The 12165-nt window shown below is 40.9% G+C and overlaps 1 protein-coding gene across 1 annotated transcript in view; it reads right to left on the bottom strand.

The window, feature by feature from the left end:
• The window catches only part of abcc8 (ATP-binding cassette, sub-family C (CFTR/MRP), member 8), a 72923-nt gene extending 61293 nt beyond the window's left edge, over positions 1-11630 (bottom strand). Inside the window, exons 1-4 of the mRNA XM_028584666.1 lie at positions 11409-11630; positions 5347-5488; positions 3432-3553; positions 1750-1916 (exon numbers count right to left, since the gene is read on the bottom strand). Of these exons, the coding sequence (XP_028440467.1) occupies positions 1750-1916; positions 3432-3553; positions 5347-5488; positions 11409-11556 (579 nt within the window). The 5' untranslated portion in view covers positions 11557-11630. The remainder of the gene's footprint in view (positions 1-1749; positions 1917-3431; positions 3554-5346; positions 5489-11408) is intronic.
• Between the last annotated feature and the right edge of the window lie 535 nt (positions 11631-12165).

Raw genomic sequence — 12165 nt, 5'->3', positions numbered from 1 at the left:
TCTTTTATTTCCCTCTTTAGAACAGCAACTCCACCCCCCCTCCACTGGTTACCACGACGATGAGCTTCACCGCTGAAAAGGTGAGAAGACAGCTGGAAGGAATCAATACAAAGAAAGCTGCAGGCCTTCTTTTCCAGTGCTTTTGACACCATCAGGCCAGTTCTTCTGGGTGACAAACTGACAGCGATGCAGGTGGACACCCCCCTCGTGTCCTGGATTGTTAACTACTTGACGGGAAGACCTCAGTATGTGCGCCTGCAACACTGTGTGTCGGAAAGATTGGTCACCGACACAGGGGCCCCGCGGAGGACCGTACTCTCTCCCTTCCTCTTCACTGTCTACACCACGGACTTCAGCTACCAGTCCTGCCGTCTTCAGAAGTTTTCTGATGACTCTGCGGTAGTGGGATGTACCAGTGATGGTGAGGAGGCTGAGTACAGCTGTGGTGGAGAACTTTGTCACATGGTGCAAGGACAATTATTTGCAGCTCAATGTGACAAAAAACAAAAGGAGCTGGTAGTGGACTTTAGGAGGAAGGCACCGGTGACCCCTGTCTCCATCGAAGGTGTCGGTGTGGAAATAGTGGAGAACTACAAATACCTGGGAGTACACATAGACAATAAACTGGATAGGATTAAAAACTCTGGGAGTATTTTACAGGAAAGGCCAGAGTCACCTCTATTTTTTGAGGAGGCTAAGGTCCTTCAACATCTTTCAGAAGATGCTAAGGATGTTTTATGAGTCTGTTGTGGCTAGTGCTCTCCTGTATGCTGTTGCATGCTGGGGCAGCAGGCTGAGAGTGGGAGACACCAACAGACTCAACAAACTAATATGGAAGGCCAGTAACTATAACTATATAACTTCTCCCTCCGAGTGTCACATGCTAGAGTTAAAACTGGTCTCACAGCATGCATCCCCACATCGCATCTCAATATTCTTGGACAATTATGTCCAATAATTCCTGCAATAGTTATTAGCTACATGAACAAAGGTGTTATTTATTCACTTATGCTACTTGTATTCATACTGTACACTGCACTACAATAGAATTTGTACAATCCATTGAAACAATCTTTATTTATTTTTTTAAGATTATCTTTTGGGTATTTTAGGCCTTTATTTATAGGACAGCTGAAGACATGAAAGGGGAGGGGGTATGACATGCAGCAAAGACTCGAACCCGCAAGCTCTACCAGGTGAGCTACCCTGGCCCCTGAAACAATCTTTTTAACCTAATCTGACTTGTAACTTAATCTCATTTACTTCTACTTACCTTTTTTTTTTAGAAATGGCGATGTTGGGCTGTCGGATCACAACTTTGGTCCAGACTGAACTATCTCAACATTTATTGGATGGATTACTATGACATTTTGTATAGACATGTATGGTCCCCACAGGATGAAGCCAAATGACTTTATTGGAACCTTGACATTAAGTTTAAATATTTGTTTTTGGTCAAATATCTCATGAACTATCGAATGGATTTTGTACAGATATTCATGTCTCCTGCACTATGTATTACAACATTCACCACTATGACACGCACCAACATAAACACTATTTTCCTAACAGCTCAACATGTGTGAAAAGAAAAAGACAAACACGTAGGATCATGGGATCCAACCTATTTCACTCACCCTAGGCAACTTTACTGATCACTGACCTCTGGAGCCATTTGGATTTCAGACTAAAAGAAGAAGAGCTGACTGAAGCTAAAAACAGGCAACCATCCCAATTTTACACACTCACCCTTCCCAGGATGACATTGATCTCCACAGCTAGTAGGAGTCCATACAGCAGCACCAGCAGTCCGGTGATGCAGTAGCGTAGCTGCCTGGGGCCGATGCCATGCTCGGTGTACTTGGCAAACTTTATAGTCTTCATGATGAAGGCCAGCACCCAGTAGATCAGCAGGGCTGAGGAGGTTTAGCAGGGATCAGAAAGAGACAGCAAATCACTGGATGAGCCAAAAAAAACAAATAACCCGACAGCAGACTGTCAGTTGTATTAGAGCTGGAGTTTTAATGTAATGTTTGGCAGTTTGACTGAAACTGGATTTGTGCAATATGTAGGTGTACTTTGTCAAAGTCTGAGTTACATTTTATATACATATATATAACCACGGCTCACGGAGTAATGTTTTCTGTGTATAATTTAAATTTCTTGTTTTAGTCCTTTTAACTATAATGTATGATATATTTTTATTGTTGAGTGCCTTCCTCTTCTAATTCTTTTTTCTTCCCTATTTTCACCCCCTTTCCTCATCGCGTCAGATGCCAACAGCAACACTTCAGCGATGTGTGTCTAACAGCTTTCAGGGTCAACACCTTTAATCCAGTTAATAGCAGGTAAGTCAATTGTCTTCACTCCATGAAGATGGGATGCAGGAATCATCCATTCAGACTCTTATGCAGAGTTTACTTCTTTAACATGAAGAGCATCTATACCGTGAACATAGTGGCAGCATGCGTGTCAGTAGTAGAGTCTCTTTAGGAGATTCATTTCTGTTCGTACAATGATGAACCCAGCAGCACTCCACGACTACCCTTAAGAGACTGACCGTGATATGGAGACTCAAAAGCCCAAGGCAGCTCAGCCACGTGATGGGAGTATAACATCGAGCGCTAAACACAGATGAGTAATGATGCAGAAGAAAAAGAACCCAAGAGAAGCAACAGAGTAATCATTACGGGAGTAAACATGGGAGTTTTATGACCAAAAGTAATGGACTAAGGTGAAGGGTGATATAGAAATAAAGTGAATTGATGCATTTAAAATGAATGCGATAGGGATTTATGAATGGATCAGTGAAAGCTAAGAATACAGTGAATGTCCTGATGTATCACTTAATTAACATGAAAAACATACTATAGTGTTGCTATGGGGATATTTTCTTATAGTGTAATAATTCCCACAGGTCATAAAGGATTGTGATGAATCTATTTTTGTTGAAAACAGAAAACTGCAGCTCTTTCACCAGAATCTAATTTTCCTAATGAAAAGCGATAATTAATATCAACCCAGAGCAGCACAATTGCACTAGATGATATTGCCCTCCTTCATTTTCCAATCCTATCCGACTGTAATGAAGCATTCATCTGTAAATGGCTGCACTGACTCAGTTTATAATTATAATTACAATCAATAATCATCCTGAAGAGCTCATGCAATCGGAATCTCCTATTGTACTAAAACTAAAAGAGGTGACAAGGGTCATTTTTTTAAGCAATGTGTTCCCAAGACTTAATCAAATGATGATGCCCCAAAAAGCTCTGGCCTCTTGTTTGAAACCCCGACTGAGTATTTATCGTTGCTAAAAATAAGACTCAATGGTGTTCAGTAAACCCTTGCTCTGTAAATAAATGTAAATGAGAAAGAAAACACGTACATGAATAATAAACAAAGGATAAGTGACTTTAAGAATATTGTACCTAACAGTAGTTTGGGGAAGTTGGAGGTCTCGATGTTATGATAGTAGACAATAGAGGTAATGCCAGCCATGAAGGCCAAAGCTGCAGGCATGTACAGGTGCAGGTGGAGGGATTGGCTAAACCTGCAAATAAACATCAAAAAGAGGAGAAAAAAAGATTAGAGTAAACACAAAATGACTAAACCAAGTGTCTAAAGCCTGATCAGCACAGCACTGCAGTCAGTGTGAAAAGCCCAGTGAAGTGGCGAGCAGATGGAGCGCTCTTCACTTGCATGCAGTTACCCACCTCCAGTCTGCAGAAGACTGATAAACAGTATTCCTGAGTGTTTACTGGACCCTGTTTTGCATGGACTCACCACATTAAACAACTACAGGATGAATATGGCCCACACAGAGAGAAGAGGATAACAGATAACAAGAAGGTGGGGGATTTAAAGAGAGAAAGGGCAGAGATGGATTCTTTGTCCATGTCACTTCAAACCTGAAATTGGCACATCAACTCTAACCTCAGTGGGATAAGGTTTATAAACTGCTGCTGAGTTTGAAGGTAGATGAGGATCAAACATAATAAAAATGCATGCACAACTTTTTAAATTGGAGCACATGTTTAATGGGTATATGTTTGTGTGGTTGGAAAGGCCAAAACACTTACATTTGGCTCTGCTAACTACCTACAAATTAGCATTTATGCCAGCCACGGCTTTCAGCAACCATGGAAACAGCAAAAGCTGTAGACGGCTCCCTTGTTCCTGTAGAGTAATTTTGTCGCTGTTTTATCTTTGAAGACATGAGTCATAGCCTTCACCCGTTTTTTTACAGTCTATGGGGTTGACGTCATAGCTTCAGCTAGTTTTTTTTGTGAGCAATCAACACCACTAATCTGAGTCTTAGCCACAGCGTGTGATAGACAGTAACGTTAGCTAGCTAGCTGTTGAATGCTAACTAAATTATCAGCTTTTTGTCTTGATTCAAATTTTAAAAAGGAATACTAAAACCAGGTGCTCAACTATCACAAACCAGTACAGAAGCAGATATTTATTTAGTAAAGAATATGGTGGTAGCATTGTAACAAAGGCCTTCTTCACAAAAACAGCTTCTTGATGTCTCCTGAATTATGCTAGCATTGCTTTTGCTTTTTTTAGTGTTAACTTTTAGGCTAATGATGTTTTGCGTACATATAACTTAAGGCTAAAGTAATTCAAGTGTAAACTAACCTTAAAAAAAAAAAATATATATATATATATATTTATATATATAACTATATATTGGGTTGGGTTCAATTCCAACCTGCGACCCTTGCTGCATGTCATTCCTCCTCTCTCTCCCCTTTCAAATCTAAGCTGTCCTGTCAAATAAAGGCCTAAAAATGCCACAAAAAAAATCTTTACAAAAAAATGTGTTGTCTGTTTTAAATATATCTAATTCTATGATAAAACGTTGGCAGTGTAAATATTTGCTGCCGGCTATTAGATTATTTATGAGGTACTCATGTATCTGATTAGTCCTGTTTGAAAGTGGGCTATCTGAAGAGCAGGCAGTATTCTCTAGTGTGTCATTATTGAGCAATTGATATATTAGGATGAAGGTGATGAATAGTGTTAATTGTAGTTAATGGTATTTACCTGCCATCCCGGGTGTAAATAGGCTTCATTAAATTGCCGTGAATCAGCAGTAGGCCTACTCAGGGGAACCACTGTCACGCAACAATGAAGCAGATTTCCTCCAAATAACACCAGGTAAAACGCAGTATGGCTCATTGATTGTTGGTTTGTAGTCTCGAAACTAATTATAAAATGCTATACACAAAACATGTAAGGGTCAGTAAATGAATAAATAAAAATTACACAACATGACAAAAACATCACTTACACTTGGAGGTTAGATTACATAGTATATAGATAGTGTGTCAAACATACCCATCAGAGAAAATGCCCTCTGCAATCTCGCAGATGAGGATGAAGAGCAGGACAAAGGTGAGGAGCCAGCGCAGGTTGTGACCAGGAAAGTGAAGCCAGGTGCTGTGGTGGATGTGGACCTTTGAACTCTGACTGCCCCAGCCTAAATCAGGTGACAGGAAATGTACGATTTTTTTTTTTTTAAATCATCGTGGGTGTCTCACTTTAATTACAGAGCCAATGGCAGTAAAATAAAAGAGAGACTTATAAGATATAAGATAGATATATAGATAAGATAGTTTAAAATGGCAAAAGTTGTTTTTTTCTTGACTTCATACAATGAGCTGTAAATTTAAACTCAATTGACTTAGTGCTTTCTACAGTGCTTCCCAGTGTAACCTTTACATCATGAGCTACTTGACAAAGTGCTCTTTTCGAGTCCAAAATCACTTTCATTACATCGCTTGAATCTGCTTGGCAGGTAAGCCAATGAGAGTGGCCAGATGGCTGCTGGCATAAGACCCTCAAGTCAATTATTTTTCCCTTATTGTGTGTCTACAGCTTCTCTTATCATTTGTCCCTTCACTTTGCTAGATGTATGTCTCAACTCAGACTATAATATAACAATGATTCAGTCATCAAAGTGCAATTTATATCAATAATGCAAGTCACTGCGGTCATCTCTGCTGGTCAAATTATTTTAATGGTTGTTGGCACCTTAGCTGTTGGACAGTTTATCTCTCTGAAAAGTGTTGGCACAGGCTGGTAATCACACACACACACACACACACACACACACACACACACACACACATACACACACACTGCGTTCCAATGTTGTGCTTTTCTCACGTGTAACACAAAATCTATATATTAACGAATTTTGTCAGTTTTTATTCTAACTGAGGTTAGAGCTGAAATGATTAGTTGATCGACAGAAAATTAAATCAGCAACTATTTTGATAATCAATTAATTTTTAACAAAAATGCAGAGATTTCACTGGTTCCAGTTTTTCACATGTGAAGATATGATGGTTTTATTTGTCTTTTGTGATATTAAATGAATCATGTTTGGGTTCTGGACTGCTGGTCGGACTTGAATGTGTCAACTTGTACAGGCTGTATAATTAAATGATTATCCTAATCGAAAACTAATTAACAGATTAAGTGATGAATGAAAATAATTGTTAGTTGCAGCCCTAACCGAGGTCCAATAACCCTGCTCTCTGACTGCTGGTGTCTTATTAAGGTGTTGTGGTGTATTCTCCACAGCTTCCTCCTACACCTCGATGTGACTATAGCTGAACTCATGAGCCAGCACTCTAAAGAGCAACACAAGCTGCAGGGTAAAATGGAGCGCAGAATACAGTATATAAAAGTGGACACAAAAAACATTCACACCCCTGAGGTTTGTCTGTGGTGAGAAAGTTGTTAGTGGAAGCAGTACAGCTCTAGGTGACGGGGCAGAGAGAGGAATCACTGCCGCTTCCAGTTAGGTTCTCTTGGAGAGTTATCCTCTAGCAACTCACACTGCCTTTTAGTGAGTGTTTCATTAGGTGTTTTAAAAAAACAAAACAGCAAAAGTAATGCACTTGAGTCCAAACCACAGGGGTTCTGACCAATCAGCTTTTTGTGAGGAGCTACTGGCAGCTACTGTACCTGTGTTTTTTGGTTGTGTGTGACAACACATCAATGGCTAATCCTAAAGAGGTTAGCGTAGATGCCACAATAGCATTAGTCATTAGGGGTGTAAGAAAAAATCGATACCCTTGAGTATCGCGATATTTTATTTTGCAATACTGTATCGATTTTCAAAAAGGCAATATCGATTTTTTTTTTTACGTTCAAAAACAGTGGTTCACGTTTATGTTGTGTTTAAACCCCCCTCCCGCTAGATGGCTATGCTGAGACGCACCACTAGTGTCCTTGCCTAGCAGTGCCTGACTTTTTGCTAGAAGCTAACAACGTAGCTATGGCTGAACTTTGGCCTACTTAAATAAAATAAAATATAAAAATGAGCTCACTAAGAACCTGTGAACCACAATCCAAAACTGGCAGTTTGATTTTATGTGTACTGAATTGTTTACCTAAAGTAAACTTCTTAGACTTTTATGAACATCATGTCTTTTTTTAAATATTAGTTTTTCTAAAATTTACACTAAAACCCCAATATATCGCCTTACGCACAGTATCGAAATATATTGCAATATATTGAATAGTGACCCATGTATCGTGATACATATCGTATCGCCAATACACAGCCCTAATAGGTATACCAGAACTGGAAAGTATTTATTAATTAAAGGAGAGCAAGGACACTGAAGGCTTTTCTCAATGGAAAGATGTTTTTGCTCTTCCCCGGACTGTCTTTGGCAAGAGTTTGATAGACAGATGGTTTATTCACCTGCCAAGTATTTTTTTTTAAACAGTTTCCAATGATGGCTTCTCAGAGGGTTCTTTTTTACAAACCACATGGAACATCGGGTTACACTAGGGTGCCCTTCCAGTGGAGAAAAGGTGATACATTTAACTACAAGGTTGGGGTGACTGATGTTGCTCTCTCTGATCATTCCTGTGTTTTCTTTAACGGCACTATCTCGGTGCCCAAAAGTGTCCAAACAAAGTTAACCAGAAAACGGTATATCACTGAAAACACCAGTGAATCATTCATTCAGCTTTTCTCCTCTACACCCGCCCTCACTGGGGCCTCAGTCACTGAGCTTGTAGCTAATTTCAAATGTAAAATTATGAATGTTATTGATGCTATTGCTCCCACTAAGATTAAAGCTGTCTCTGGTAAGAAAAGATCTCCATAAAGAGAAATTTTATAGTGGTGAGAACAGAAAAAAGAGCGTGTCGAAAAGCTGAACGCAGTCTTTAATGACATCCACTTAAACACAGATAGTGGCAAAATTTCAGTCTTAGTATTGCTTGATCTCAGTGCTGCATTTGACACGGTTGACCATGACATATTACTTGACCGATTGGAAAACTGGGTTGGTCTTTCTGGCTCAGTACTAAAGTGGTTTGAATCCTACTTAAAGAATAGGGACTACTTTGTGTCCATAGGTAATTATACATCTGAGCATACAAATATGACATGCAGAGTTCCCCAAGGCTCAGTTCTGGGGCCCTCTTCTGTTCAACATCTACATGCTAGTCATGGACTCAGACCTGAATTTTAAAAGCCACATTAAGACAATTACAAAATCAGCCTATTATCACCTTAAAAATATATCAAGGGTTAAAGGACTTATGTCTCAGCAGGATTTGGAAAAACTTGTCCATGCTTTTATCTTCAGTAGACTTGACTACTGTAACGGTGTCTTTACAGATCTCCCTAAAAAATCAATCAGACAGCTGCAGCTTATTCAGAACGCTGCTGCCCGAGTCCTCACTAAAACCAAGAGAGTGGATCACATCACTCCAGTACTGAAGTCTCTACACCGGATTCCAGTGCCTCAAAGAATTGATTTCAAAATACTTTTGCTGGTTTATAAATCACTAAACGGTTTAGGGCCAAAATACATTTCTGATCTGCTACTACACTATGAGCCACCCAGACCTCGTCTGGGACAGGTCTACTTGTTGTCCCCAGAGTCAGAACTAATCAGGGAGAAGCAGCATTCAGTTTTTATGCTCCACATATCTGGAACAAACTCCCAGAAAACTGCAGGTCCGCTGCAACTCTCAGTTCTTTTAAATCAAGGCTATGGATAGGAAGACCTATCTTTTTGATGTTGCCTTTCTTTAAATAACCTATTTTTGTATCTCTCTTATACTGCACTGTCAATTTTTGTTCTTGTCTTTTCATAGTCTGCGGGACTATTAAATAGCTATTAAGAGACAGTCTGCGAGTCCGCTATTACTCAGTTCTTTTAAATCATGGCTGAAGACCTATCTTTTTGATGTTGCCTTTCTTTAATGTTTTTAAATTGTTTAAAGCCTTGCCTTGCCTCCTAGCAGTGCCTAGCAGTGCATAGCAGTGCCTAGCAGTGCCTAACATTGCCTAACAGTGCATAGCAGTGCCTAGCAGTGCCTAACATTGCCTAACAGTGCCTATCAGTGCCTAACATTGCCTAACAGTGCCTAGCAGTGCCTAACAGTGCCTAACAGTGCCTAGCAGTGCCTAACAGTGCATAGCAGTGCCTAGAACAGTGCATAGCAGTGCCTAACAGTGTCTAACAGTGCCTAGCAGTGCCTAACAGTGCCTAGCAGTGCCTAGAACAGTGCATAGCAGTGCCTAACAGTGTCTAACAGTGCCTAGCAGTGCCTAACAGTGCATAGCAGTGCCTAGAACAGTGCATAGCAGTGCCTAGCAGTGCCTAGAACAGTGCATAGCAGTGCCTAACAGTGTCTAACAGTGCATAGCAGTGCCTAACAGTGTCTAACAGTGCCTAGTAGTGCCTAGTAGTGCCTAACAGTGTCTAACAGTGCATAGCAGTGCCTAACAGTGTCTAACAGTGTCTAACAGTGCCTAGTAGTGCCTAGCAGTGCGTAACAGTGCCTAGCAGTACTTTTTGCTAGAAGCTAACAATGTAGCTATGGCTGACCTTTGGCCTATTTCAGCATATCAACATTAGCTCACTAAGAACCTGGGAACCACAATCCTAAACTGTCACTTCGATTTGAAGACCTATCTTTCCTGCTTTTATATGTTTAATTGTTTTAACTGCTCTTTCTTTAAATTCTTATACTGCACTGTAAATTTTATTCTTGTCTTTTAATGTTTTTTAAATTGTTTTTAATTGTTCTCTAACTGCTCGTTACATTGTATTCTTGTCTTTTAATGCTTTTAAATTGTTTTCTAACTGCTCTTTAATGTCTTATGTAAAGCACTTTGAATTGCCTTGTTGCTGAAATGTGCTATACAAATAAAACTGCCTTGCCTTGCCTTGCCTTGCCTTACATTGTACTGTACAATTGTATGTGATGAATAAATAAAGTTTCTTCTTTTTCTTCTATAGGCTGCCCTACATGCTAGAACTCTGTGCGCGCTGGGGCTGCGAGGCTGATTGGCAAAGTCATTAGTTTAGGTATTTGGTCAAATACCAAAAGTATTGGGCAAATTGAAATTTTGCCATGATTATGGTGCATGGTGAAAAGTTAAGGGAACACCAGAGTCGTTACAATTCATGCTGAGGGGAACATGAAGGTCTGGTCCCAATACAGTTGTTGAGATATTTGAGCCTTGACCAAAGTGGGGGACAGTCCTTCCAACCGATTGACAGACGGACCTCTAGCATGGCTAAAATAAAGTTGTCATCTAAGAACACATGATATAGTGATAGAAACTACACTGAAATTTGAAGTATGGGAAAGTATCACACACCAATCAAAAATAACCAAAACTTTGGAAATGTGGTAATACATGAAAGCATGTGTGCATCCAGTTCGAAGACAAACAAAACGGAATACATTGGGAGTGCAATGTGTAACTGAGCAAGACAGTGTCTCTGTGTGTTAAAAATAATAACCGGTAGATAGACTGTATGTCCAATTAAAAACAGGAATGTAGAGCCACTCTCAAACCTGGTGTGTGAAGTAACAAAGTGTTGTCCTACTTGAAAAAAAAGGTGCACATGGTATGCACACAAACTCACGTGAGAGGGCAGAGGATGAACATGCCAGAGCATGTGTGGCTGTAGCAGCGACGCAGAGCTAGTCTGATACACGCCAATGGCGACACTAATGGAACGGCCAGCAGCCGGGAAAGGTGAGCAGAAGAGTAGAAACTTAAAGCCAGCATGGTGGCATTTGATTGCCTCTGTTCACTACATTCATCAGTCACATTTGCTTGCAGCTGAAGAAATATGTCCTTACGTCCTACCATACTCAAAAGACTCACGTTTCTATCACTGGCAATGAGACAGCCAACACCTACAAAGAGGGTGTTTTAACACAGGGAATGAAATATCAACTGTTCACAGTCAAAGTGTAGTGTATAGACACTTTAATGAAAGTAAATAATTTACATATTATTATTTTTTGTGTGTGTGTGTGTGTGTGTGCATGCGTGTGCGTGTGTGCATGAAAAGTGTGGTGCAAAAAGGCTGAGGATCTCACCTCCCAGCGACACTCACCGATGAAGAGAATGGGGAAGGTGATGAAGAGGAGGAAAACATGTGGCACCACATTTAGCGCATCCAGAAAACAGCCGTTGTTTAGAACCCCTCCGTCGACGTTGTATGCCACCGAGTTATTCTCATTCCCACAGAACGCCAAGGACATGGTGGAGCCGGGACTCTGCAGGGAACCGGCCGGAGGAAGAGCAGGAGGAGGAAGAGGAGGACCAGAGGACCAGAGACACAGGAGAGACAGAGGGATTTTAAATAGAGGCTCTCAGAGCATGTCTTCTTTTCAAAGGGGACACTGATGGGCGTCTTTAATAGATAAATAGCGACCTCCTTTCTGCTCCCTCTGGAATCCAACTCCCAAATATCAGATCCAATGAAAGACAGGAGTCAGAGGGAGAGAGGGAAGGAGGGAAGGAGGGAGATGGGGATCAGAGGCAGTCACAGTCCAGTGCAGCAGCGGCTCTCTCTTCTCTCCGGCAGACTAAGCTGCTTTCCCGGCCATGCTGGTGAGAAACATCTGCATCCTGTCTTCCCGCAGTCCTCAGACATCCTCTAAAACCGAAGCTTCACTTGGGGCTGCACAGGTCCACAGGAATGCATTCAGACACGCACACTCACAAGCACGCACACACAGCTAGAGCAGCATTGGCATTCTGCAGTGCCCCTGCAATTCTTGTCTCTTTGCAAACGAGAGCTCAAAAACGACCTTGGAAGACGTGAGCAGAGGGGGATGAGCGTGCACTGTGCAGGCGAGCTGGAGGAC

This window comes from Perca flavescens, chromosome 8 (genome assembly GCF_004354835.1).
Source record: "Perca flavescens isolate YP-PL-M2 chromosome 8, PFLA_1.0, whole genome shotgun sequence".
Lineage (NCBI taxonomy): Eukaryota > Metazoa > Chordata > Actinopteri > Perciformes > Percidae > Perca > Perca flavescens.
Note: the sequence above shows the minus strand (reverse complement) of the source record. Positions and strands in the feature narration are given on the sequence as shown.